Source organism: Heloderma suspectum, chromosome 6 (genome assembly GCF_057233095.1).
Source record: "Heloderma suspectum isolate Gila_16-S chromosome 6, 16-S_ref, whole genome shotgun sequence".
Taxonomy (NCBI): domain Eukaryota; kingdom Metazoa; phylum Chordata; class Lepidosauria; order Squamata; family Helodermatidae; genus Heloderma; species Heloderma suspectum.
This window is the reverse complement of record NC_139463.1, coordinates 86,177,350-86,203,952: the sequence shown is the minus strand read 5'-3', so window position 1 is coordinate 86,203,952 and position 26,603 is coordinate 86,177,350. Positions and strand designations below refer to the sequence as shown.

Here is a 26,603-nt window from a genome sequence, read left to right as displayed (position 1 = left end):
GAGTGACCAGCTGCCGTTTATTAAATTCAGAATCTGTTCTTTTAAAATGTTTTAACTGTTTTAATTATGGGGTTTTATTCTTTTATCTTGTTGTTCACCACTCCGAAATCTTTGGTGTGGAGGGGTATATAAATATTGTAAATAAAATGAATACATAAAATAAAAGCTGCCTGCACTTACTGGTGGACTCTTGTAATTATGGAGGCTGTGGAAGTGGGTGGGTTTAATGTACCCCTTCCAAAGGACATGTGCACAGCGACACATGGAGAGGGTGCCAGGTTGGGAAGGCTGCTTTTGCTGGATGTACACCTTCGCCTAACTATACGCACAAGGTCGTGGCAGAGCTTCTGTGTGAGAGGATTCTCATTTCCCCTTGGCTGGGACCCTGGCGTGGATTCTCTGGTGCCGCGCCAGGGAGGACTTGTTGCTAAAGCCTTTCCCACACTGGGGACAAGGGAAAGGTCTCTCGCCGGTGTGCTTCCTCTCATGGACGGTGAGGTCAGCCAGGTATTTGAAGCTCTTGCCGCACTGCCCGCAAGGGTATGGCCGTTCTTCCGTGTGGCTCCTGTAATGCATGGTCAGGTTGGACAGCTGGCTAAACCTCTTGCCGCACTCCCCGCAAGGGTATGGCCGCTCCCCCGTGTGCGACCGCTGGTGCTTGTTCAAGTCCGACGGGTTCGTGAAGGTCTTCCCACACTCGTCGCATGAGTATGGCCTCTCCCCGGTATGGAGCCGCTGGTGCGTGGTCAGCGTGGAGAGGTGGCCAAAGTTCTTCCCGCACTCCCCGCAGGTGTACGGCTTGAGGCCCGTGTGTGTCCTCTGGTGCGTTTTCAGGTGGGTCAGCCGGTTGAAGCTTTTTCCACACTCAGCACAGGGGTGAGGCCGGTCCTTCTCGTGTGTCCTCCCATGGGCCGTGAGCTCCTGCTTCTCCCAGAAGCTCACCCCACAGTCCCTGCATTTGTGGGGCTTATCTCTCACGAAAATGGGGCACTCATTCTTTCTTGGGTCCCCACCTGCAGTCTCGGATACACCCTGCGGACGTCGTTGCACAATTATGGCTGCATTTCCTTGTTTTACAATTTCTTTTTCCTCCTCCTCCTCCTGGATAGACCTCTCACTTGAAGCCTCTTGGAGAACCCTTGAAAGAGCGAGATTCTCCGGCTCCTCGTTGGTTGGTGACCTTGCACCTCCTGGCACAATCCTCTCTCCTCCTAGGTCAGAAAAAAAGAGGGCCTAACTTCATGCACTGAGTTTTCAGGTTAGGGCAGGGGTGCGGAACCTGTGGCCAGCAGAAGCTCCTATTTCAGTGGGGTGGTACATCTGCTCTGGGTCTCAGTCAGGACTCTAAAGGAGCCATCCAAGGTGTTGAACCCATTTTGGGAATAGAGTTTGGCACTTTGGATAGCTTCTTTAGATGTCTGACTGTTCCTGACAAACCCAGAGCGGATTCACCGCCCCACTGAAATAGGAGCCACCAGCTTCCAGATGCTGTCAAACTGCAATTCCCATCAGCCTCAGCCAGCATGGCCAGTGGTCAGGGATGATGGGAGTTGGGATTCCAGAAACATCTAGAGGGCTACAAGTTCCCCAACCCTGCATTAGGGAGGAGGTTTTACATCCGAGATGAAACCCAGAACCACCCAGCCTTCTGAACTCACACTGCAAGAATGGTCTTTCTAGCTCCCACTGAAGTCCAGCACATGTCTAACAGAAGCCAGTGAGATGCCTTGGCCCTCTGGGAAGTTCCCAGCCTGGTCCTGAAGTTGAAAGGTCATTTCCTGTCATTTGTCCCTAATGGCTGGTACTCAGAAGGAAGTTACCTGTTGTGTGCATGGAAGCTTTGTTTAGCAGTTAGTTTTGGAATGGATCTCATGAGATTGGGGTTCTAGTCCTCACTCAGCCATGAAGCTCACTGGATGACTCACTGACTCTCACCCTAGCCTACCTCAAAGGGTTGTTGTGAGGATAAAATGGAGAGGAGAAGGACTATGTGTACGCTGCCTTGGGCTCCTTGGAGGAATGGCAGGATATAAACATAACAAATAGATAAATAAAAAAGCATACTCTATAGCCACTTCTGGTGAAACAAGGAATGGGTTTTTTTTCACAACCCACACTAGGCCAGAAATGTTTTAAGCCCTCACCTTTTTACCTGAAATCAATTAACACCCCCACCCCGGTTAATTCTAGGTTTAGATCACCCAGTCTCAGGCCTAGGGAAATAAGAAAATGAAGTTACTTCCTCTATTTATGACCTCCAGAGCTCAAATTACTTTTTAAACCAGGGGTGGAGAACCTCTGGCCCTTGGCTTAACCTCATGCTGATGGCAAAGGGGGAAATAGGGGTGGCAGAAAGAAAGAAAAGGCAATGAATGGTACTGCCCACCACCAGCTCCTGCCAGCATGTGGCCCCTGACAGATCACCCTCAAAGGGAATGCAGCCTTCACCAGAAAAAAGGTACCTCAACCCTGTTTTAAATCTAAGGTAGTCTGGGGAGCCATGGACTAAATTCAGCCTTTTCTTCTCATACATGGTAACATGATCTTTCATGTTTTCTCAAAAATAACATGGAGCTCAAACATTGCAGATCTTCCTGTTCCTCTGCGACTCACAGCAGCCTGGCTAACAAATCCACAAAAATTAGGTTCACATTTTTTAAAAAAATGTTTTTACTAACCTGGTTTGCCTACATATACTTATGTTAGTTACTTGTGCCAAGAAGAAGAAGAAGAAGAGCACTGTCCCCTAATTTTTCCCTTGAGTGGAAGCCTTGGCAACATTTGTGGAAAGGCAGAATATAAATATGAATAAATACATCCAGAAATAAACGTGTACTTAATTACATGAAGCCAAGCAGGTGGCTATATACCTGCCTGAAATAGAGGGGAAGCTTTTGCCACGGCCTTTTTGACCCTCCGTCATAGTCACCTGTGTCCTGCGGTATCCAGGAAACCTTTTTAGAGTTTGTAGGCCACTTGTCTTTATTTTTCTGAGGCCTTGCCTGAGGCATGTGCTGAGGAGGAGGCTGTGACCTCGATAACGCTTCAGAGGTCTCCATCTCTGCTGAGGTCATGTCTTCAACTTTGACACTTACTGTTATCTGGAAATAAAGTCAAACATGACAATAGTGAGGCAGGATCAGAGGGAATGTCCCAATTGGAGACAGTCTAATCCACAGGCAAAGCCTTTTTGGTCGATGCAGCTACTACAGATCTGCAATCAGATGGTAAGATTGGAGACTCTCTTGTAGTGACACCACTTCTCAGTAAGATACTTTTCTGCCTGAATTTAGGTTTTTCCCTGGAAGAGCTTTTTGATGCTCAAACTGTACTGGGTTATTTAATAAATTCCTCTTTGTACCATTTATTGGATTTCACTCAGCTTTGGCCTGTGTTGACTAAGTGCTGCCCTCTTGTGCGTCTTTAAGAATAATTCAGTTAGCCAGACGGCCACCAGCAGAGAATAAGAGCAGGCACGGTTTCAGCTTCTAGCTAGCAGACACACTTGTGCAGCTCAATAAACACAGCTTAGTCATGGACACTCCTGGATAGCAAAAGCAAGTGAGCCAATCTGCCTGCTGCAAGGGAAGGAGGGGATTTGCATCCCAAAGATGAAGATTCATTAGGCCTTGAATATGAAGTAAAGCCCCATGTTGGGAGGGCATCTCATGCAGTTACTCCAACATACAAGGAAGTACAGCCAGCGAAGTGGTGAGTTATTCTTGTCAAAAGCCCACAGCACAGGATCAAGGAAATGCAGTTTGTCTGGGGTAATTTTTAAACATGCCAAACAGATGGATGGAGGTTGGAACCCAGAATATTGTATCCCTCTGGAATCCCCTACAGTGGCCAGGTGTCTTACTTTCCAGAGGACAGTCCTCTGTTTTGAAGGCATCCTCTATTTGAAGGGCTGTTCTGTGCAATTTCAGCTTAAAGATAAAGAACCATCAGAAGGGGGAGCACCCAAGGGCCTTGGAAGTTGCTCATAAAGAAGCAGCACCTGATCAGTCTTCCCCACTATGGTGAGATGTATTGTATGTCTAAATGATAGTTATGTTTAAATTTGCATATATTAGCATATGCAAGCCTTATGCAAATTGGTGTCCACTTTTGTCCTCTTTTTGGGGCGATGCTTTTCCTCTGTTTTGGAGACGTGTAAGTGAACACACTCCCCCTCCCCAACTGCTTCATCTCACCCATGGGCTGACTGGGTCTGTTCCTTAGCCCTTGCAGCCCCCAAACTATATGGTACAAAACCCACAAAGGAAAAAAATACCCCATGATGTTCTTTACCTGCTGCTCTAGTGCCCCTGCATCTCGCCGCCCCTGCTGGAACTCCTCTGCTAGAGCCACGGCGTGGGCACAGCTCTCTGGATGCCGGACCCAGACCCAGCTCTGGATTTCCTCTGGCAGGATGATCAGGAACTGCTCCAGGATCAGCAGCTCCAGAATCTGCTCCTTGGTGCAGCTCTCCGGCCTCAGCCAGCGACGGCACAGCTCCCGGAGCTGGCCGCAGATGTCGCGGGGCCCCTTGGCCTCCTGGTAGCGGAACTGCCGGAAGCGCAAGCGCTGCATCTCTGTGCTGACGTGGCAACCCTGGAGGATGGCAGCCTTTACCTTCCCATAGTCTCTGGCCTCGCTGAGGTCAAGGCTGCTGTAGGCCTGCAAGGCTTTGCCATTTAAGGATGGTACGAGGTGAGCGACCCATTCCCCCCTGGGCCACCGGCAGGTGCCAGCCACTCGCTCGAAGCTGGCAAGGTAGGCCTCAACATCATCCTCCAATGTCACCCCAAGCAGCTGGCAATAGGGTTCACCTCCTGGGGCGGGGACACGGTCTGGGGTGACCTGTTGGGCCTGCAGAATGTCCTCACATTGTTCTTCCCAATGTTGGGAGACCCTAAGTTGGCTTTTCCTAACCTCCTGTTGCCCAGGCTGGGATGAATGGGGACTTCCTTGGCTGCATGGATTTACCATCAAGACATCTCCAGCAGCGTTCCATTCTTCGCCCAACTCGTCGGTGTTCTCTGACTCTTCCGTTTCCATCTTCACCTTGACTGGTCCAGCAGGCTCAAGGAAAGCCACATCCCCAGACATTACCACACATGGATTTGTGGTCTGGCTTTTGCTCCCTGTCTCTCTGCTTGGAAGGGTCACCCACCTGAGCAGGCTATGGAAGAAGCCAACAATGTGGGAAAGCAGAATGGAGGAGGTGAGAGAATGAGTTTTCTCTGAATTTATTCATTTAGTATATTATTTTTATATTGCCCGGGAGCCAAAGCTCTCTGGGTAGTTCACAAAAGTTAAAGTCCCCACATACACCATAAAATATAAAACCTTAAATTTTTTTAAACAGCATAAAAACAGATTAAAAAACAGAGCAAAAGCCAACAGTAGCGTGAATGTCGAAAAACCCAATGATGCATTAAAAAATAAAGCTGAATAACTATAAAGCCTGGGAAAATAAAAAGGTCTTCACCTGGCACCAAAAAATAAACATGATTACAAGTCTGACAGAATGCTAAGAGCGCAATCCTATGCTTGTTTAGACAGAAAAAAAAGTCCTACAATATCCAGCATGCTAGGAGTTGTATAACTTTTTTCTGTCTAAACATGCATAGAATTGTGCCCTAAAGAGGAGGCTAATTCACACTGTGAGCTTAAAGATCCACTCGTACCCTTAATATCCATAGTGCATATTTACTGGCAGCTGTCTGCTAGGTTCTTTATCGTCTAATAATAAAAATAACACTTATTATTATTGTTAATATTATTAGCATTTTTAGATTGTTAAATCTCCATAATCCTTACAACAGCCCTGGAAGACAGATCAGTTCTACCATTAACCCCACATCACAGATAGGAAACAGAGGCTGCAATCCTGTAACACTTCAAGCCCCACTGAATCCAATAAGATTTACTCCCGAGGAGTCTCGCATAAGCTTGCGCTGAGAGGAAAATGGGGGTTCCCTAGTGAGTATATGGCAGGATCAAGATATGAACTGGGGGCGCTTCCTGGCACAAGGCAGGTGACCAGGCACTTTTTGGGGGTCACAGCTCAGTCTCTCAGGGTGCAATCCTATCCATGTTTAGCCAGAAAAGAGTCTTCCAACTCCCAGCATCCCTCTCATAGGTTCGCTCCTGCCCTAGCTTTCTAACACACTCAAAACTGAAACTGAAGTGTAGGATTTAAATTTTTAAAGGCCCTATAGTGATCATTAGGGACTAGCAACCTCCTTTCCAGTTCTATTTAAGGATCAAAATAATGCCAGCAGATGCACCTCCAACGGTACTGCAATCACGGGATGCCCCTGGGTGTCTGACTGGCCTGGCCAATATCTGGCATTACAGCAGCTGCAAAAGGGAGGGAGCAACTCTGCCAAGGTGTCCCACCTGTACGTTCTCCTTTAGGTGCAAGCAGTTCAGGGGCTGCGCTGGGCAGGTGGCGGGAGCGGCCCGCCCAGCGCCAAAAGCATCTCCTGGGGGGGCAGACAAAGAGGGAGCAGCGGCGTGTTCCCTCCTGGAGACACAGGAACCAGCGTGCGCAGGGTTAATCCCCCCTTCTCCATGCCACTGGCATTGGCTGGGATCCTTGTCAGTCATGGGGAAACTAGGTCTGGTTAACCCTTCGCTAGGTTTCCCCTCCAGCTCGATGGGCTGGATATACCAGTACACGTTGGCTATAAAACAAAAGGTGTGCTAGGTTGCCACCTTATACCGCCCCTCTCCTGTGCCTCTGCCATTTGAGTGCTAGAAGTCCCGCCGCCTTCAACGAGTCTTCATGCATACGGGAACTGGTTGAGTGCCCGCGGACATGCAGCATTAAATGCATGGGAGCTCCCCCCCCCCCCCGCCCCTGTGTGTGTCGGCGGGGAATTGGCAGCTTTATCTAGCAACAGGGGCAACTTTATGCACAGTTTCTAGGCCATCAGTGTTACTAAGGGATGATGAAGATAATGCATAATTTCTAGGCCAGCGGTGATATTATGGTATTATTATTCTGTATTTCTTTATTACATCTGTATACCGCCCAACTGGCAAATGCCCCCAGGGTGGTTTACAGTCATAAAACCAAACAACAACAACAACAAAATAAATAATACAAACAATACTACAGACAAGTATCACATTAATAATTACACATTAACAACATTTTTTTTTAATGTTGAAAACATTGAGGAGCCAGCAGTAAAATTAAAGGGACAGATTGAAGGTGAAATGCCTGCTTAAAGAGGAAGGGTCTTAACTTGGCGTCTAAATGGATACAGTGATGGGGTTACCAGATCCCTTGGAGGACTCCAGAGTTGCATAGAAGGGAGTTTTTTGTTTTTTGTTTACCACCTACTGCTTTCCCCATCAGAAATCCAGAGGAAAAGCTGCACCCTGTGAAAGCCTTCCCCTTCTATACTGCTCTTAAAAGCACAGTGGCTCTAACGCGGCTGGGCCTGCTTGGCAAGCCTCCAGTGGCTTTCCCCTTAGGTTTCAATCATTTTAAATTACATATATTTATTGTACATATACATTACATGTACATTATTGTACATATAAACGCACCTGCCTATATTGTAACAACACTGATCTAGTACTTTGAGAATATTTCAAAAAATATTCTGACCTATATTATTTCAGTAATCCTTACAATAACCCTATAAGGCAGGGTTATTATTTAGCCCCTAATACAGATAAGGGGCTGAGGCTGAGAGAGAGGGGAGGGGGTTTGTCTAAGACCACAATCACAAAGAGACTTTCTGGTATGGCCAAGTTTTGAGCTGGGGACCATAATTCACAACCCCAATCCCTTAGCTGCTACAATACAACAGATCAGAAACGATACATCCTTACGCAAGATTCTAAAAAGAGAGCGAGGTAATGAGAAAGTGCATTGCATGGCAAAGTTTATGGCCCATTTGTAATCCAGAGAAAATGAAAAAGAAAGCAAAAGAGAAAACTCACTGGAAAAGACCCTGATGCTGGGAAAGATTGAAGGCAAAAGGAGAAGGGGATGGCAGAGGATGAGATGGCTAGATAGCATCACCAATGCAATGAATATGAACTTGAGCACACTCCGGGAGAGAGCGGAGGACAGGAAGGCCTGGTGTGCTATGGTCCATGGGGTCACAAAGAGTCAGACACGACTTAACGACTGAACAAAACAAACACAACAACCTCTGTAGCTTGCTATAGGACAGCTGTTGGACTACAACTCCCAGCACTTCCAAACCAACATGGCTGGCTGGGAGATGCTGGGAGTTGTAGTCCAACATATCTGGAGGACACCAAGTTGGGTAAGGTTGCTATAGGATTTCATAATTTGCAGATATCATAGGGTTATCCCCCCACCCCCTGCATATACACCCTTTTTCAGTATCTGTGCTATAAAGATTGGCTAGGATCCCTGTCACTCAGAATAAAGCGCAGTGCTTCCTCAGCGTGGAACTTCGCTTGACAGTGTGTAAGGTGCACAGAGGTCTGCTTGCGGCAGTCTAGTTCAAGAGGTCAGGAACCTTTTCCCTGGCCCAACATAAAACAGCAAAAATGCCAAAGGCCTTTCTTTGCATCCAGAAATGTAGCAAACTTGTTTTTATCAGAAAACATGGTTTCTGTAGCACTTTCCAATTAATGCACAAAATATCTTACAAACCTTGTCTTACATGCAGCACAGCCCTGTGCATGTTTACTCAAACCTATGCATGCTTACTTATTCCCAGGTATAGGACTGCAGGCTCACACCCCCAATGGAGAGGTTCACTGTTATTCCTTATTTTACAGAGGAAGAACCTGGATCTCAGCTCATATCCATGAGATTAGCCTACGGGGCAAAGGACCATTTGCAGAATCAAAGCATGCAGAACTGGCTCAAACCATTTTACCATCCTGAGGCTGCAGTGCACAGTTCAAGAAGCACGCCACAGGCTCCTCTGCAACGTTCTAGAGTTGCCTTCCAAACCTGCTGCCCTCCAGAGATTTTGAACAACAACTTCCAGAAATCCTGACCCCTGGCCATGCCGCCAGAGGCTGATGGGAGCTCATCTCCAAAACATCTGGAGGGCACCAGGTTGGGGAAAGTTGTGCATGAGGAGGTTGGAGCACAACTTAAAAGGATGCACACGTTGCAAGGCCACTTCACCGGCACCCCACACGACTTGTTTGGGTCGCTTATGAGGGCCAATAAACTGAAGCTCCTGATAAGACAATGGTTCCTACAGGTGGGTGGTTCTCAGGTCTGGGAATTGGGCTATTTGCCTGTTCTGGACAGGCTTGCACTCCCTCTGAAGGAGCAAGTACATAGTTTGTGGGGTGTTCCTGGATTCAACCTTCTCACGGGAGGCACAGATGACCTCAGTGCCCTGGAGCAGCCATTACCAACTTCAGTTGGTGCACCAACTGCACCCATTCTGGGATAGGAATAGCCTAGCCATGGTGGTCCATGCACTGGTAACCTCACAGTTAAACTACTGTAACCTGCTCCATGTGGGGCTGCCTTTGCACCTGGTTCAAAAAATGCAGCTAGTGCAGAATACGTTAAAATGCTCAGTGCAGCAGCTAGCTATACACACCTTTAACCTGTATTAAAAGAGCTGCACTGGCTGCTTATTAGCTACCAAGCCATGCTCAAGGTTTTGTTGCTGACATTCAAAGCCCTAAACAACTCGGGACCAGGATTCCTAGACAACCATCTTCCCTTGTATGCACCAAATCAATCCTTGAGCTCTTCCGAGGTCTTACTGATTGTCCCACAACCAGCAGTGTGCCATCATGCAATGGCATGTAAGTAGGCCTTCTTGGTAGTGACACCGACCATCTAAAACACACTCCCACATGTAGTTTGAGAGGTGGAAACTATGGCGAGTCTTAGACACCTTTTGGAATTGTACCTGTTTACTCAGGCTTTCGGTGATTTATAATTGTGCTGCGCTGTTTTACTGTTTTTTGGTAACCCTTTTAATGTATTAGGGCTTTTCTACACAAGGCATTTATTGTGCACCTGTCATTCCTTACTCACGGTTGTTTACGGGTTCTTTAAATGATATGACCCTCCAGTTTCACTTCTGTCTAAAACCAGCACTTTGGGGGAGTTTTTCAGAGCAGGGAAAATAAGGCATTTAATTGTGAAAATGAAAGAAAGCAGAATTTCTTCTTGTGTATTTGTGCTATTCTGCTATACTAGAGTGCCACTTAGGGGTTATGTAGCAGGAAAGGAAATGCTCTTCGTGACACGCTTAGAGCTCAATTCTGCAACAAAATTGAAAGTAGATACAGCAGATTAACAGCTGATTAACAGCCTCGTGTAGAAAAGCTCGTATTGTTTTTCATTGGTTTTATATTGTATTTTTATGTAAACCACTTTGAGATCTTCTAATATCAAGCAGTATATAAGTACTTTAAATTTTTTTTAAAAAATGATATTGTTGGTGTGGAATAGGCTGCAGGATAGCTTTACCACATCTCTACAATGATTTGCAGCAAGGAACAAAATCCGCACCATATAACCTGAGGCTGAAAACAGCAGCAAGATTCCACTCCCGTGTGGGGAGTTTTGCCACAAGCTGTGATATGCAAAGCAGGAAATTGCTCCTCTGAAGTATTTCTTACCATTGCAAGAGGCTGCTTCCAGGCCGCAAACATAGAAGTTCATAGCTTGGTTTCTCCAATATCAGTGATTTGTGTTGCTGGTCATCTGACATGGTTCTTATTTTTCTGCTCCCAGAAACCAATGTAAGGACAGGAGTAGGATACGGTTAAGAATAGGTGGGAAAATATAGCAGCATTGAACATACCATTGAAACAGTAAATGACCCTTACCACAGGAGTCTTAACTCAGCGGGTGGACACCTTGTGGCCCTCCAGATGTTGGATTCAACGCTCATCACCCCCAGCCAGTGTGGCCACTGGGCAGGGATGATGGAAGTTGTAGTCTGACATCATATGGAGGGTCTCAGATTCCTCACCTCTGGTCTAACTAGAACGCAGCAGTGTGACCCTTGCGGAAAACTATCCAAACGTCTGTTAAGACCTATATTAAAACAACTGCGCTGGCTATTCTTTGGGTACATCCCAAATTACTACTTTTACCTTTAAAGCCCTAAGCAACCCAGCCTGGTCTACTGGGAGTGCCTCTCTTCCCATGAGCCTTTGTGAATGAAGTGCAATTTCATCAGGATGTGGAAATGTGTATTTGTGTATTTCTGTTTGACATGTAACCTACATTCGTCTTATTTTTAACTGGCGAATGGGCCCAGCTCAACACAGATTGGAACAGCTCTTCGTTTGACACAGCCAAGTCTTCAAGCAAATGTATGCAGCTGTCAGAGTTGGATATGTTCTGCTTGATCTTGTCTGAGCCAAGGCATGCCTGTTGGCACCCCATGCATTGCCCCTGCCATGGTGAGCCCCTGTAGCCTCCAGCGGGAGGGACCTGTGCACTCCATTCTCTGGCAGATGGGTGGGATGTATAACAGTAGAGGGCAGATGTAGAACTCTGACCCTTGCCCTCCTAATCTCCTCTATAGACTGCCAAGGTATGCCATAGAAAAGGAAGTCTTCCCCCAGTGGCTGAATATGTTACAGCAAGCTTTGACCACATGGGACACATTTAAATTAATTAAAATCAAATCAGGCATTTTAAAAGCAAAATAATCCAGCGGCACACACCCCTAGGCTTCCCTTATTATGCACACCAAGCTGCAGGTGTCTAGGTTTCACAGTCTTGGCACTACGGCACTGACAGACATCCTATTTTATTATAGAAAAAAGCTTAAGGGAACACTCCTATGGCCGCTAGTCAGTGGCTAGATGGCCATAGAATAGGTCAGTTCCCGGGAACGGACCTCAGAGCCTACGGTCCGAGGTCCGTTCCCTGAGAACTGACCTCCAGCCCTCCTGCGCTGCTTCCTATGGCCCCGCGGTTGGAAGAGGAGCATGGAGTGGCAAAAACAGGGCGGTCCTGGGAGCGTGTCAGGGCGGGGGAGTCAGAAATGCTGGTATGACACATCCTACGTGTCGTCCGGCTGCTGCTTCCCGTGCTCCGAGGTCCCACAGCTAGACAGCTGAAATCAGCCGTCTAGCTGTAAATGCAGGGTGGCTGAAGCACAGCGGGGACAATCACCTCCGTGCTTCTCCTGCCTTGCATTGGATAGGTGGTCACCTCTGAGTTCGGAGGCAGCCATCTATCCCGATAGGATTGCGCCCTCCGAATGTTAAGAGCTGTGCTGGATCGAAGGTCCATCTAGTCCAGCATTCTGTTTTCACACTGGCCAACCAGCTGTCTGTGGGGAAATTCACAAGCAGGACATGAGTGCAACAGCACCCTCTTGCCCATGTTCCCAAGTAACTGGTGTACATATGCATATTGCCTCTAATACTCGAGGTAGCATATCGCCATCAGGACTACTAGCCATTGATAGCCTTCTCCTCCATGAACTTGTCCAATCCCCTTTTAAAGCCATCAAAATCGGTGGCCATCACTATGTGTTGTGGTAGTGAATTCCATAGTTTAACTATGTGCTGTGTGAAGAAACAGTTCCTTTTATCTGTCCTGAATCTCCCACCAATCAGTTTCCTGGGATGACCCCAGGTTCTAGTATTACGAGAAAAATGTCCCCCTATCCATTATCTCCACACGATGCATAATTTTGCACACCTCTATCATGTCCCCTCTCACTCACCTCTTTGCTAAGCTAAACCGTCCCAAATGTCGTAACCTTTCCTTGTAGGGGAGTTGCTCCAGGCCCTTGACAGCTTTAGTTGCCCTTTTCTGTTCCTTTTCCAACTCTACAATATTCCCATTTATGTGCAGTGACCGGAACCGTACACAGTATTCCATGTGTGGTCACACCATAGATTTGTATAAGGGCAGTACGATATTGGCAGTTTTGTTCTCCATTCCTTTCCTAATTATACCTAACATGGAATTTGCCTTTTTCACAGCAGCCACACACTGGGGTTGTCTTTTTCACTGAGCTGTCCACCACAACCCCAAGCTGTCTTTCTTGGTCAAACACCACTAGTTCAAATGCCTTCAGCATTTTTGCTCCAACATGCATCACTTTACAGTTGCTTACATTAAACATATTTGCCATTTTGATGCCCCTTCTCCCAGTTTAGAGATACTCTTTTGGAGCTCATCACAATCCCTTTTGTTTTAACCACCCTAAATAATTTGATGTCATCGGCAGACTTGGCCACTTTACTGCTCGCTCCTAATTCCACATCATTTATGCATAAGCTGAAAAGCATTGGTCCCAATATAGATCCCTCCACTAAGAGAATTTACCATTTATTCCTACCCTCTGCTTTCTGTTCTTTAACAGTTCTTTACTGACCCATAAGAGGACTTTGTCTCTTATTCCATAACTGCTACATTTGCTCAGGAGTCTTTGTTGAGGGACTTTATCAAAGGCCTTTTGGAAGTCCAACTAAACAATGTCTACTGGATCATCCCTGATCACATGTTTATTCACACTCTCAAAGAACTCTAAAAGGTTATTGAGACAGGACTTACCTTTGTGGAAGCTATGTTGGTTCTTTTTCAGCAGGGCTTGTCCTACTTTATGCTTACAAATTTTATCTTTAATAATGTTTTCAACCAATTTACCCAGAACAGATGTTAAGCTAACTGGCCTGTAATTTCCTTCGATCTTCTAGAGCTTCTATAGAACTTAAAACAAAATAAACTATATTATGGGGAATCGTTTGGAATGCATCGGTATATCTCTATTCTTACAGTTCAATCCTATACATGTCTACTTAGAAGTAAATCCAATTGAGTTCAGTTAGACTTACTAGCAGGTAAGTGTGTGTAGGACTGGTCTTAATTTTGCTTCATGAGCCCTGTTCATGACCATAGTTATGTCATATCCACTGCTCTTGCATTCAGTTGGGCTATAAACTAAGAGTTAACAACAAACTGAAGAATGTCAGCCTCCAGCTAAGTTGGACCTTGAGGAACTGGAAATTCTTATTACAACATTAAACTTTTTTTTAATGTGCAAACTACAAAAAAATAAAGATTTAATAAAAATTTTACAAAAACAATTACCGTTTTCTTTTCTTAAAAAAAATCTAACATTTACATATGCCGTTATCACCGTCGCAAAATCTCAAACATGCAATTTGGTATATCAACAGTGTTATTCAGGGGTTAAAAACGGGTAGTGTTAGCCTTGAAATACTTGAAATGCATTTGACAGGCATGTACAGAGATCCAAAATGCTACTTTAAGTATGCCCAATAGGATTTTTTTAACCCCCACCCCCCTTTTGAATAGTAGACCTCCCATTTTTTTATCCCAAAATGTTCTTGAAAGTCACCACAATTTCAAAAGCTATTTGCTTTGTGGTATGGAAAGCTGCCACTTGACAAACACAAGTCCAAAGTCCCCTTGGGCATACAGAATGAACTAGAGCTAGACAGTTCTTTGGATCTTACCTAGACTCTTGTAATTCTTTAAAAGAAAAAAAGAGGAAAATTTGTGGATAGAAAAGAATAACACGTGAGGGCTCCTGACACAAATAATTATAACGGAAGCATCCAAATGGACAAGAAATCTTCTTGTGAATTCTTCCTCTTATTCAGACACTGTTCAAAAGAAACACAAAATTGACAGTCCGTATAACAGTTCTCACCTACATCACAGTATCAAATATGTCATGTTAAAGGTCACCATGAAGGAGGCACTTGGTTGAAGGCCTTTGAAGGTGACGTTCCATCACACATTACCTGGAGGTTTGCCCTAAACCAGCAGAATTCTGACTTCATCATTAATTTGCAAAATATGATGTGGTAATATCTATCCATATAATGTTCCAGAAACATCCAATATAGACAGTTTTAGCTTGTAGCAATACAATCCCATCCAGATGTGTATCTGAGGGCACCAGGTTGGGGAAAAGCTGATACAAACAATATGACTCCGAACACCGCATCAGGGTGCAACCCTATGCATGTTTGGACAGAAAAAAGTCATTCCAAGCATGGCTGTCTGGGGATGCTGGAAGCTGTACGATTTTTTTCCTGTCTAAATATGCATCGGATTGCACCCTAAGTTGCACTGCTCATTGTCAGATTCCATTCTTCAAAAGCTGCTATTCTATTATTCTTGAAGGAAATTAATTACCTGCAAATTATAGTCACAGCTACTCTTGTCAGCTAAGAACAGTATATGGGTAGATGCCATTCAATCACACTTTGGTATATTTTGGAGGGGGGAATTTCTACTAATGTAGGCTACAGGTCCTATGCGATGGACACATCAGGGCTCTTTGTCTATCTTTGCTCTCTTTTACAGTAGCATTAGAAAGGCCATATTTCATATTATAAAATGTAGGTTTGAACGTTCTTGCCACTTTTTCCTCTCAGTATGCTTTCGCAAATTAACAAACAAGCAAAGGGGATAAAATAAAATAAACATGTAACCAAACTGAGCAGCTGAAGGCATTCTTTGCTTTGATCATGTTTAGGGTAACCGCCTCATCATCAGAAAGGGGTTCCAACTTCTAGAAAGTTCCAGGGCAGAGAATGAGTCCCTGCGTTTAGAGTATTTCCTAAAAATGTATTTCCTACATTCAAGTCAGTTACATTTTTTCTCTCCTCTCCATTGGAGTCAGCTGAAAGACTCTCCTGTCTCCGGCATTCTCTGCTCTGTGCCATATTGCAGCCCAAAACTTCCTGTGCATTCGCAACACCCGGTCTTCCTCTCTTGGCCCCCCTGGCCTGAATTCCGCTTTGCATTTTTCCCGCACAACCCACAACGGCTCGATTCCTCCCGCACATGGGTTCTCATGTGGTTCACCAGGTTGAACTTGTGCAAGAACCGTTTCCCACATTCGGTACACTGGTGGGGCTTGACACCCGTGTGCACTCTCCGGTGCCGGGTGAGGGTGGATTTACGAGAGAAGTTCTTTCCACATTCAGGGCAGGGGAAGAGAGCATCTTGCTTGTGAATGGCCTGCTTGTTAACCACCGGCTGCCCATCGGTGTTCTGGCGGGCAAACTGGGCCGGCTGCAAGTTGGGCAGAAGACGGCTTCTTTGCCTCTTCGTACTTTCCTGTATTAGAAACTCTTCCTCATTTTTGGTCTGGATCTCATCAGCTGCTGGATTGGGAAAAAAAAGAGTTCCTATTTTAAGCATAGTTATTTTTATGTAACCAATTTGAGTTGTAAAAGGGCTTTCGAATCTTTGCTCTACCGAGGAAGGAAACACTTCGTATGTGTATTTTTCCTCCTCCCTCCCAATCCTCTTTCCATTTGTGTCATGACTTTTGGATTATAAGCCTGTGGGCAGGGGATTGTCATTTCTTAATTTTCTAAGCTGCTCTGTGAGCCTTTTTGGCTGAAGGATGGGATAAAAATGCTATGAAATAAATATAAAAATGAATGATACTAAGAAATGAAGGCTTGCTGGAAGTCATTTATTCTGAGCCACAACCTATTGCTTCCCAGCCTTCTTAATGTGTGGACATTGGCTGTGATGACATATTAGTAGGGGGCAGAGATTTATTCATTTTTATCCAGCCTTCCTCCACAGATGAGGGTGGTGTACATGGTTCTCCCCCATCTTCAACCCCTGTAACCTCACAACAACCTTGCGAGGTAGGTTTGGTTGAGCGATAACAACTGAGCTTCACTGCTGACTGGGGACTTGGACCTAGGTCTCCCTGGTCCTAGTCTAGCACTAACCACTACACCACACTGGCCTTCAATTTTATACATGCTCAGGAACTGTCTACTTCAGCCATTTAAGAATACAAGAAGAGCCCTGCTGGATCAGACCAAGGGTCCATCTAGTCCACCATTCTGTTCACACAGTGGCTGACCAGGAACCCACAACAGCACCCACCCACCCAGGTTCCCCAGCAACTGGTGTACATAGGCTCACTGCCTCTAATACTGGAGGCAGCATATTTAGTTACTTAGATTTATATTGCAGGTGTGGGATATAAACTATGTTCCCAGAGTGACCAATAAAGTAGTAAGAAACAATTAAAATACAATTAAAAATCAGAAATAATAAAACTAGGCATACAAACGAAAGGAGCAGAAGTCCATTCAAATAGACAATAAGCTCTAAATTAAAAATGCTAACTGCTAAATACAGTTCTTAAAAGCCTGGGAAAACAGAAATGTTTTCAATGACAGTAAGGAGAGCATGAGCCCACTGCAGTTCAGATGGCAGGAGCACCTGGAGAAAGGTATATGATAATCAGTGGATGGGTGGATTGATGCGGGATAAAGCAATCTAACAGGTATTAAGCCGTGTAGGACTTTAAAAGGTTAAGAGCAGCACTTTGAATTGAGAAAAATGTAGGGGAGAAATCTCCAGATCATGTTAACACAATTCATGATGTTGGATTGGATTCAGACAGACTGCTGCAAACCTATACCCACTTACCTGGGAGTAAGCCCCACTGAACCTAATGGGACTTACTTCCAAGTAGACACATATAAGATTGCACTGCAAGTTAGCTGCACCGAGTTGTCATTGATTTCAATGAGACTTAAGTGATGACTAACGCTTCACATTGATCTCATTGGAGACTACTTGCAATTATCTTAGTCTGGGGTACCTTACAGTGAAATTTAAAATCTGTAACAAAATAAAGAAATCAGTAAAAATAATAAAACATATTAAATGCACAGCCACCAGTGTTACTGGCAAAAGAAGTGTTAAAGATGGATGGATCTAAAAGGCCTGGAAAAATAAGATGGCGACTAGTGTTTATGGAGAGTATCCTCAAAGTGCATTTTTCTTCCCTAAAGACTTCAGCAGCAATCATTTCATACTGTTAACACTTTGAGCCGAACCACAGGTACAGCTGAATCATATGGTACTACAGGCCCTGTGAGCCTGTACCACTTCAGAACGCAGGTGAGGGGCTAGCACAGCTGAATCAGGAACTCCATGCCTATTAGCCAGCTAGGGAGGAGGATTTTCAGCCTAGGCTTCTCTCCAGCACACTGACTGGGCTCGGATGATCAAGTGGGGGAAACAATGCAGCGTTGGTTCCCCCCCCTGCCCCGGTGCATGCTGGTCACGTGACCAGGATTAACCCTAATTACCAACGCCGCATCGCGGGTTGCCGTGTCATCCGAACCCAGCGCACGGTACAGGCACAGTGACTTTTCACCCAAGCTACCACCAATGGCTTGCATTTGGGGTTGTAGGGTGGGTGAAAATTCACTACGCCCATGCTGCACACCGGGTTTGGACAACACGACAACCTGTAACGTGACTAATGAGGGTAATCCCGGTTGTGCAACTGGCACGTGTGGGGAAAACAACTGACACTGCGTTGTTTCCCCCACTGATCAACCTCACTGACAAGTAAAGGGATTTTTGTGTGTTTTCTTAACGTGGAGGATCCCGTTTCCCTAACATTTTGAAGTGGTACAGTTCTCTAAAAAGACTGCCCCACCTGATTCTGAAGGACACGTGGCTCAACTTTTAATGAAGATGGTGTCATCGCACCACTTTCTATCTATTACTCCATCTGTTCAAAATGCACAGAAAATTCAGGAAAAAATGTTTCTCCCCCAATTTTTCCAAAAATCCCTGGGAAAAAATAGTTTTTTTTCCTGGTATCCCCCCCCCCCCCAGGTCTTTATACATTAGCAGAGGCCACACAAAATCCTTACCCAGTGAGGTGGGGTTCTTGTTCACCTCTTCCTTGGCCTCTCTGCAGAGCATCATCTGCCTGGTGTCCAATGGTAATTGCTCATTTTCTGGGAAACTCACAGCCTCCTCAAGCACAAACGGCCCTAGCACCTGAAACAGCAGCAAGGACTCCCCCATTCAAGGCAGAGGGGCACAGAGGGGAGAGAGGAAAATATATCATCTGTTACGGAACATAAGAGCTACAGGCAGAGGTAGCGATTTCCTGTTTCAATCCCCAAAGTCATCAGTGTAAAAAGATGTGCTGGCAACTCTACCTGTGAACCTGGAGAGAAACATCCATTCAGGGTAGACAGTATCTGAGCCAGGTGGGCCAGGGATCTGACTCAGAGCCAGTGTGACAGCAAGGCACTCATCATGGCATTCCTCATAGCCACATTCCCAAGAAGAGTCCACAAATGCAGGCAGCTACTTTGATCCATTTCAACAAACCAGTTTTCATCTCCACTAGGAGCAAATGTGTCTTAATTGCCCATCCAAAACCAAGCCACTGCAACATACTTTGCATTTCAACAGGGATAGTTTGCAAAAATGTACTGGTGCTGGGAAAATCCATTTCCTCCTAGCTGCTGAGAGGACTGCAGCTAAGCTCATAGGGAACAGAGAAACCTGAAGGGTGTGGCAGATGACATAATCATTCCTGGTAATCCAAACATCCCAGTTTGCGTGGACCCTGCAAACCTGGCTTTGCTACAACACTGGTCAGAGCTGATCCAAATATCTGTAATGGGAGTGGGGAGAAAGAAGTGGGGAAGGCCAGAGAAAATGCTTGATCTCTGCTGAATTCACAGCAGCATAAGCCAGAACGGTACAGCTTGTGAATGACCAAGCCAGACACAGCCCACCAATCCCTAAGTAAACTTGAAGTCGCTGCCTGTCCAGGACTCCATTGACTTTAATGGGGGAAGGTGCCCTGCTGAAAAACAGCTTGAGGGGGAAGGGAAGCCCACCCCCCATCAAGGATCCTTGGGGCAAGTTTTTCAGCACCTTTCCCCCCACCTCTATTAAAATCAATGGACCAAGAAAAATGAGAATCCAGACAAGCAGGGTGGCAAGAGAAGTGAAAATCCAGAGGGGGACACACACACACACACACACAAAATGTTTACCCCCCTTGGCAATTTATGGTGAGGATGCTTTTTCAAAATGTCAGATGTGCTCATGGGCCCCCAAACCCTGTGCTGGTTTCTACATTCAAACTTAGCAACACTATCACAGCCCTGTAGCTTTCTAGACTTCCGGTCACGGTGGCAAAAAGCTCTCACCTGCTGATCCCATCTCTCGCCCTCTTGCTGCTTCAGCAGGAAATGCTCTGCCAGGGTCACAGCCTGGATACAAGTCTTTGGGCGATACTCCTGAACCCAGTCCTGCATTTCCTCTGGCAGGATGGTCAGGAACTGTTCCAGGACCAGCAGCTCCACAATCTGCTCCTTGCTACGGCTCTCGGGCTCCAGCCAGCGATGACAGAGCCCCCGTAGCCGAGTGCAGACGTCCCGGGGCCCCTCAGCCTCCTGGTAACGGAAGTGCCTGAAGCTCTGGCGCTGCCTTTCCAGGCTGACGGCGTCCTCCCGCAAGATGGCAGCCTTCACTTTCCCATAATCCCCGCTCTCTCTAGGATCCAAACTATTGTAGGCCTGAAGCGCAGCTCCGTTGAGGGCTGGCACGAGCCGGGTCACCCACTGTTCCTTCGGCCACTTGCAGGCCTCAGCCACATCCTCGAAGGTAGCCAAGTAGGTCTCAACGTCTTCTGTCAGCGTGAGCTCTGGCACTTGCAGGTTCCTCCATGCCGGTGACTGGACTGGCGTAAGCTCCGGAGTGGGCAACTCCTGCCCCTGGATTTCCCAGCACTGAGGAGCCTCCAGCCGTTCGCTTCTAGTCTGCTGAGGTGTTACCAGTCTTAGACCTCCGCCACCAGTCCCTACCTGCACAATACGATAGGTTTTTACAGAACCCTCCGATATTCCCAATGAGTCGGAGCCTGTTGGGTCTGGCTCCTTCTCCATTTTCACCGACGGCTGTATGCGTTGCTCCAGCGGTGCCTGACCCTGGAGATACTGGGCCACCATGTTCCGCTTTGCTGCCATTTTCCTCCTCATCCTTGGGGTGGCTTCTGAGCTTCCTTGGACTTCTGCTAGGCTTTCCAGTGACCAATTTGCCAGCGGGAGAGGCTAAGAGATGGAAAAATGCCTTAACTGGGTGGGATGCCAAGCTGGAGGGGTGGTAATCACATAATAAACAGCAAATATAAACATAAATGTTAAAATTTTAATTTCAGCTACATTATTAATAAGGATGCAAGCTTTACTCAATTAATTGGTATTAATCAACAAGGGCTTTAAAAACCTACCCATTTGTAGCTTCATGACATAGCTTTCATGTGCTCTAAGTACCACTTTAGTTAGAGTCCTCCAGCAAAGAAAATTCTGATTCTGGCTACATCACTGACTTGTGAAAAGGGGTATAAAGCTGGTATTTTGGATTAAGTGACACACATTTTGATTCTTCCTGCTTTAACAAGCCAGTTCGTTTAAATTCAAGACTAATAAAGAAGATTGGTTGACTGGAAGAAGAAACCTATAGCGCAACTTGAAGAAATTATAGTTGAAGTAGGCTGTTCCAGCTCCTAAGGTTTTGATTCTATGCACAGTTAGCTGAACTCAATGGGACTTACTTCCAAGTAAACATGTCAATTAGGATTGGGCTGAAAAAGCCTTATTTTAAAGCACTGGAAAAACAGTTCTCCAAAATCATGTAATTGGGTCTATAGATCTTTCCTGCATACAAACTTTGGAAAAATTTGAATTTGACAAACTTACTAAAATGGTTCAGATTTGGACAACCTGATCACCTTTCTTGCAAGGTGACACATGAGAGCTCCTCCTCCTCTTTATTTATGTATTTTTTGGTTACATTTATCTCCCACTATGAAGGTTTGAGGCCTACAGAGGTGAGGAAAAGGGTCAAGCCTAGAAGCCTGTTTTTTTGTTGTTGTGACGGGGTATCCCTGAGAAGAATAGTTTCATTTCCCCAGCTAAGTTTTGTTTTCCTGAGTTAGGTTTCATTCCTCCAGGTATGAAACAGTACTTTTGGAGGAGATATAAAGGAGAGTGAGCTAGAGAGAGGCAGACCAGAGGGAGAGGAAGACCAGAGCCTGAAGACAGAGCAGCAAGAAGCAGCCTGGAGAAGTCTTAAGTGCAGCTAGGGTAGAGGAACTTCTATTTCTGCAACCTTTATTTTCTCTTAATGCCTTTTGTATCACTCAGCTCTATTCTGTAAATACCTTTAGTTGTAATTTGCTTGTTTTAATTTACCAGTAAAATGTTGTGGTCAGTCACCCCACATCTACAGTCTAAGCCCCACATTATTGGGAAGGGGAAATTTAAAAGGAGGAAGGTGGGACTCTAAGGAGGCAATTGATTCTTAAGGAGTTACTCAGGGGATCCAAATCATAAGGGGTACCCTGACGCCCACCTTTTCCTCCAAGAAGGTGTACACGATCCTCCTCCTCTCCATTTTATCCTTATACATTAACCCCATGACGTAGGCTAGGCTAAGATTCAGTGACTGACCCAAAGTCACCCAAGTGGGGACTAGACCCTGGGTTTTCCCAGTCCGACAATCTAATCACTACACCACATTGGTTCTCTCTTTAACTGCTGACTTACCTTCACTATTAAATGTAAAAAATATGAAATATGTTGCTTTAATTCGAGGTGGAATTCTTAGGGCCAAACTAGACATGACACAGAAGACCAGTGAACAATCTGTCAACGTTTAAAAGAGAAAAGAAAATTCCCTACAGTGCACCCCCTCCGCTGCCCCTGATGTAGCAGTATTCTGGGGCAGTGCAGGAAATTAAAATGGTGGCCAAGACCAACCATCCAGGCCTGGTCAGAGTGCTGCTGCCCACCTCTGTCACCAAGTAAGTGTGCCAGGGCTGATGGACTAACCAGCAGGTTCTCCAGAGGGCACTTTGCCGCTCAAACCTGGATCCAGAGATAGAAGAAATACACTTTCCCCCTCGAATTCACACCAACTGGAACGCAGAGAACATGGACTGAGCAGATATGGCAAAGCTTGGTTTTGCAAATACTTCCTCTTGTAGCTTTTATGGCACTGCCACTGTGCAACACAGAAGGTGCTGTAGCAATTTTATAGCTGAGAGATGAATTGCACATATTGCCAAGTAACCACAAATCTCTTCAGTGGTCACCAAACACAGCAATGATCCACGCAAGAGACATTCTTGGGGTGGTGACTCAAAGTCATGTGAATTGACTCCAGCTGAAGCAATTGCACAAATCGGTAGGGTTCTCATTTTCTTCCCCTAGTACTGCTTCTATGCCTCTAAGCCTGACACAGAATTAAGCGAGGAAGTTTCTTCCACTGCTGTTTAGTTCGGTTAGTTGTATTGTTTAGCCACCGCCAATTACAAAACTCCAAGAAAAAGGAATTAGAATCAAGAAATCTAAAATCTAACAGTATAAAAAAAGTCTTTAAATTCATTCAACATATGTAATGCAATCAATTGTGTTCTGCTCGAGTAAACTCTGCTAATGCCATTAATACTGTGGCAGCTTTACCTGTTATCCTGAAGTCATTGTTAAAAGGCAAAAGAACCCTATCTTGTGGAGGTCAGACCAATTAGCATCTTTCTTTAACATATCCATTCCTCTTACAGGCTGCGGCAGTGGGCAAGTGAGAAAAAGAAAGCAAGGAAGACCCTGTTTGGCTGGTAGTGATAAATACAAGAACCTCAGACAAGACGACCTACCCTCTCTAACACCACAGATGGCAGTAGTTGAAATCTGGAAAAAATGAATTCCCTCAAGTTAAATGTATAAATTCTGCATAGATAATCCTCCAAACCTGGTTTATATTTGATTAGATTATACCGCTGGGCAACCTTGACTGTCCTAAGAGAGGAAAGGTTTAACAATGCAACTGTAGATATCTTTACTCAGAAGGAAATCCTACTGAGGTCAATGGATCTTAATCCCAGAAAATTGGGCATATGGGATTTCAGCCAGAGCGAGTACATCATAGCCTATAAGGTTAAACTCCTCTGGCAGAAGCAGGTCTTCGAATATCCAAATTTGTTTAGTAGGGAAACTATGCCTTGATATTAAGATTTAACTTTCTGCAAGCTGATTCTTCTTTGATCCAGAGAACAGATTTTTGCTAACCTATATGTTTGGCATGCCCAAGAGCTTTTAACCAATAATTAAAAGCCCGGTGATGTATTTTCACAAACCCCATTTCCAAGTGCAAGTATAATGTTGGAATCATTCTCTGTACTTCTTGTACGGCCCTTAATACTTCATTCTGCATACAATTTAAATCTTCTAAGATTTGAAGACCCAAGATCTTTGGACCATACAAAATTCAACGCTATATTCTCTCAATCCCACAATTGCTTTATCACCAGGCAATGGACATTTTTAAAACTACATTTGTGTTGGAACAATACATTTTTTGAAGTAGCAAACCAGTCCCAATCAACTCACACAAGGGAAGCAAATCAATGCAATGCCAGGAAGGAATACAAAAAATGGAACACAATCTGGAAAAAAATAAAATCTTACAAGCCTGGTTCTCATACACAACTGTGCTCTTGTCAGCCAAGAAATGCAGGACCAGTCCAGTGTCTGTCAGCTTGCACACTTCAAATGCCCCAAAGTGCTCTTCACTGCTATTTCTTCGTTTCAGATGGCCAAGGTCTTACTTGCCTCTTTTGCCTTTGCATCCCTCACTTTCTGGAATTTGATATCATCAACCTCCACCCCTCTCCCAGCATGCTCAGATCAAAAAAGGCTGTGCAGGTGACTAGGCCTCATTGCACTCATATGGTCTCAGGGCATTTTGTATTTGCCACAAACAGCTGAACATTGCATTAGAATGTATGCAGTCGGTGTGCATGCAAACAAAAGCCCAGCCCAGGAGAATGCATTGGCTACACAAAAGAAGGCCATCAACTGGGCAGACGCTTGGCTCCTTTCATTTCCTTCTGCCGAATAGTCACCTTCAGAAATACTTGCACAATATTATTCAGATTGAAAAGCCTGTAGAGAGGCTTGGATTTTAAACAAACAACAAAACTATGTGGATTGATAAGCATTTGTTACAAAAATGTGATGAGTCATTACAATAACAGAATAGATTATGTGCTTTTTTTTACAGCTGCAACAGAGAGAGATCAACCAATGGTGCTTTTCTCAGCATGGAAATGCAGTGACGGGAAATCCTTACCAGTTGATTTCTGCCTGTCACGCAACGGGGAAACGCCCGGAGCTCTGTTCATAAAGAATCCTATGCCTGTTGACTTAGAAGTAAGCCTCACTACGCTCAGTGGGTCTTACCACCTAGGAAGAGGGTTTAGGATAGCAACTTCAGTTTCTCTGAAGCAAAGAATAAGTGCATCATGTGAGAAATAATTGCAGCATGGCTCAAGCGAGTGAATCAAGCGAGTTCCTCCTGAGACTAGTTAGGCTCCAATTCAAAACACACTTATTTCAAAGCAAATCCCTTCAAAATTAGGATTTGGTTTTTTAAAATGCACACTCAGCAACCTGGGTTACTGGCGTCTTTGACCTAGCCTCAGGGTGATCAGATACAAAAGAGAACTTGTGTGCCTTCAGGCCTGCAAAAGAAGGTATTTTCAGTTTTTTTCAGAAAAATGCGAGGAAAGCAGCGCCATTTGCGAAATCCTGTTCTCTCCAAGTCTATTAAGGCCACCACAACGTCGCTTGAGAGCAAGCCCTGTTGAAGTGAGCAGGGTTTGCTTCTGAGTAAGCATGCATAGGATCGGACTGCACAGGAAACGGGCCCTTTGAATCTTGTCCCGCGACCAACGGATTACAGATAATGGGGTTCATTAATCCGCAATGAAATAGTACACTTTTATATACTGCTCCCTTCGGGCCACAGACGGTTTACCCCCAACTCATATTACGTTGGCAGTTTGATCCTATGGATGCTTACCCAGGAGCAAGTCTCGCTGCGTTCAGTGGGGGGCTTAGTCCGAAATAAGCGTGTATAGGGCTGCGGGGTTATTCATTTAATGACATGCTTGAAGCTGCCGTCTGCAAGCTATACTGGAAAGCGTCGTTAACTCCACCCACTGTTTATACTCGGTTATTAATTTTTGTAAGAAAAAAAAAAAGCAGGCTCCTGAATAGCATTTCTAACCCCTCTCTTGAATTAAAGGAATGTTCCTCCCCAAGATCTCAATCTAGCCCGTTTGGAACAGGTCTGGCAAGTTTCCCTCCCCCACCTAATCTTCAGACCCTAGCAGTGAATTTTTTTTAAAGCTGCAGACAGTAACACAGGCAAATAAACATTGGCTAGTTCCCACCCCATTTCCCTTCCTGCCCCCCGTCCTGGAGGTCCTTTTTCTATCCCTTCCCAGCCAGTCTCCAGGTTACACAGAACTCTTCATCAAGCAGCTGATGAACTGCCCATTTCTGTGGTCTGCTGCTATCCAAAGCAAACAGCGGCGAGGACCAGGTGCAACCGGTTCCTCTAGAGCAGGACGTTACAACGGATGCAGCAGCTCAGGGAAGGGGGCAACTATACCTTTGGTGTGAGCCCTGGCTGAAATTAAGTTCTGCCCAGCAGCGTACACTGTACACAAGCCACGGCAGGGTGGCTGAAGGGTGTAACACTGATCTGGGTTTAGTGGTCTTGAGAATGCAACTTTAGCCAGTGTTGCTGCTGCGGGCTATTCTGCTTGAGCTTCTGCCGGCGGTTAATTTCCAAATCAAAAAAGAGGTGCCGGGGCTCAAAGCTGCCCGGAAACCACATCCCTCTGACCCGGGAAGTCCTTCCCCCTAGTGATCCCAGATGTGTGGAAATTGTCTGTGATTATGCGGGGGCGATGGAAAGGCACTTTGCCTATGCCCAGAGGCACTTCTTGTTTGCTCTTTCGTTGGTTCCG

General features: G+C 45.4%; 2 protein-coding genes across 9 annotated transcripts; both read right to left on the bottom strand.

Moving 5' to 3' along the window:
• On the bottom strand, positions 1-14,285 carry LOC146341689 (uncharacterized). 2 transcript variants are annotated; one of them, XM_084805163.1, is made up of 5 exons: positions 13,499-14,285; positions 10,591-10,695; positions 4,294-5,167; positions 2,930-3,101; positions 7-1,211 (listed from the first exon to the last, which is right to left on the bottom strand). In XM_084805163.1, the coding sequence occupies exons 2-5, from the start codon at positions 10,680-10,682 to the stop codon at positions 364-366; spliced, it is 1,986 nt and encodes a 661-aa protein (XP_084661289.1). In that variant the 5' UTR covers positions 10,683-10,695; positions 13,499-14,285; the 3' UTR covers positions 7-363. The 2 variants fall into 2 exon arrangements, with proteins under 2 accessions (XP_084661290.1, XP_084661289.1); XM_084805164.1 differs by lacking the exons at positions 10,591-10,695; positions 13,499-14,285 and adding an exon at positions 6,391-6,569 and having other exon boundaries at positions 1-1,211.
• LOC146341688 (uncharacterized) lies at positions 13,960-26,481 on the bottom strand. 7 transcript variants are annotated; one of them, XR_014783869.1, is made up of 5 exons: positions 24,253-24,438; positions 19,933-20,835; positions 18,631-18,760; positions 15,048-16,089; positions 13,960-14,933 (listed from the first exon to the last, which is right to left on the bottom strand). XR_014783869.1 is itself a non-coding variant. In XM_084805171.1 (5 exons), exons 3-5 carry the CDS (start codon positions 20,761-20,763, stop codon positions 15,599-15,601), a joined length of 1,452 nt encoding a protein of 483 aa, XP_084661297.1. In that variant the 5' UTR covers positions 20,764-20,835; positions 24,917-25,029; positions 26,243-26,481; the 3' UTR covers positions 13,960-15,598. The 7 variants fall into 7 exon arrangements, 6 of the variants coding, with proteins under 6 accessions (XP_084661297.1, XP_084661295.1, XP_084661299.1 ...); XM_084805171.1 differs by lacking the exon at positions 24,253-24,438 and adding exons at positions 24,917-25,029; positions 26,243-26,481 and having other exon boundaries at positions 13,960-16,089; XM_084805169.1 differs by having other exon boundaries at positions 13,960-14,574; positions 15,574-16,089; positions 24,253-24,425.
• Positions 26,482-26,603: the final 122 nt, after the last annotated feature.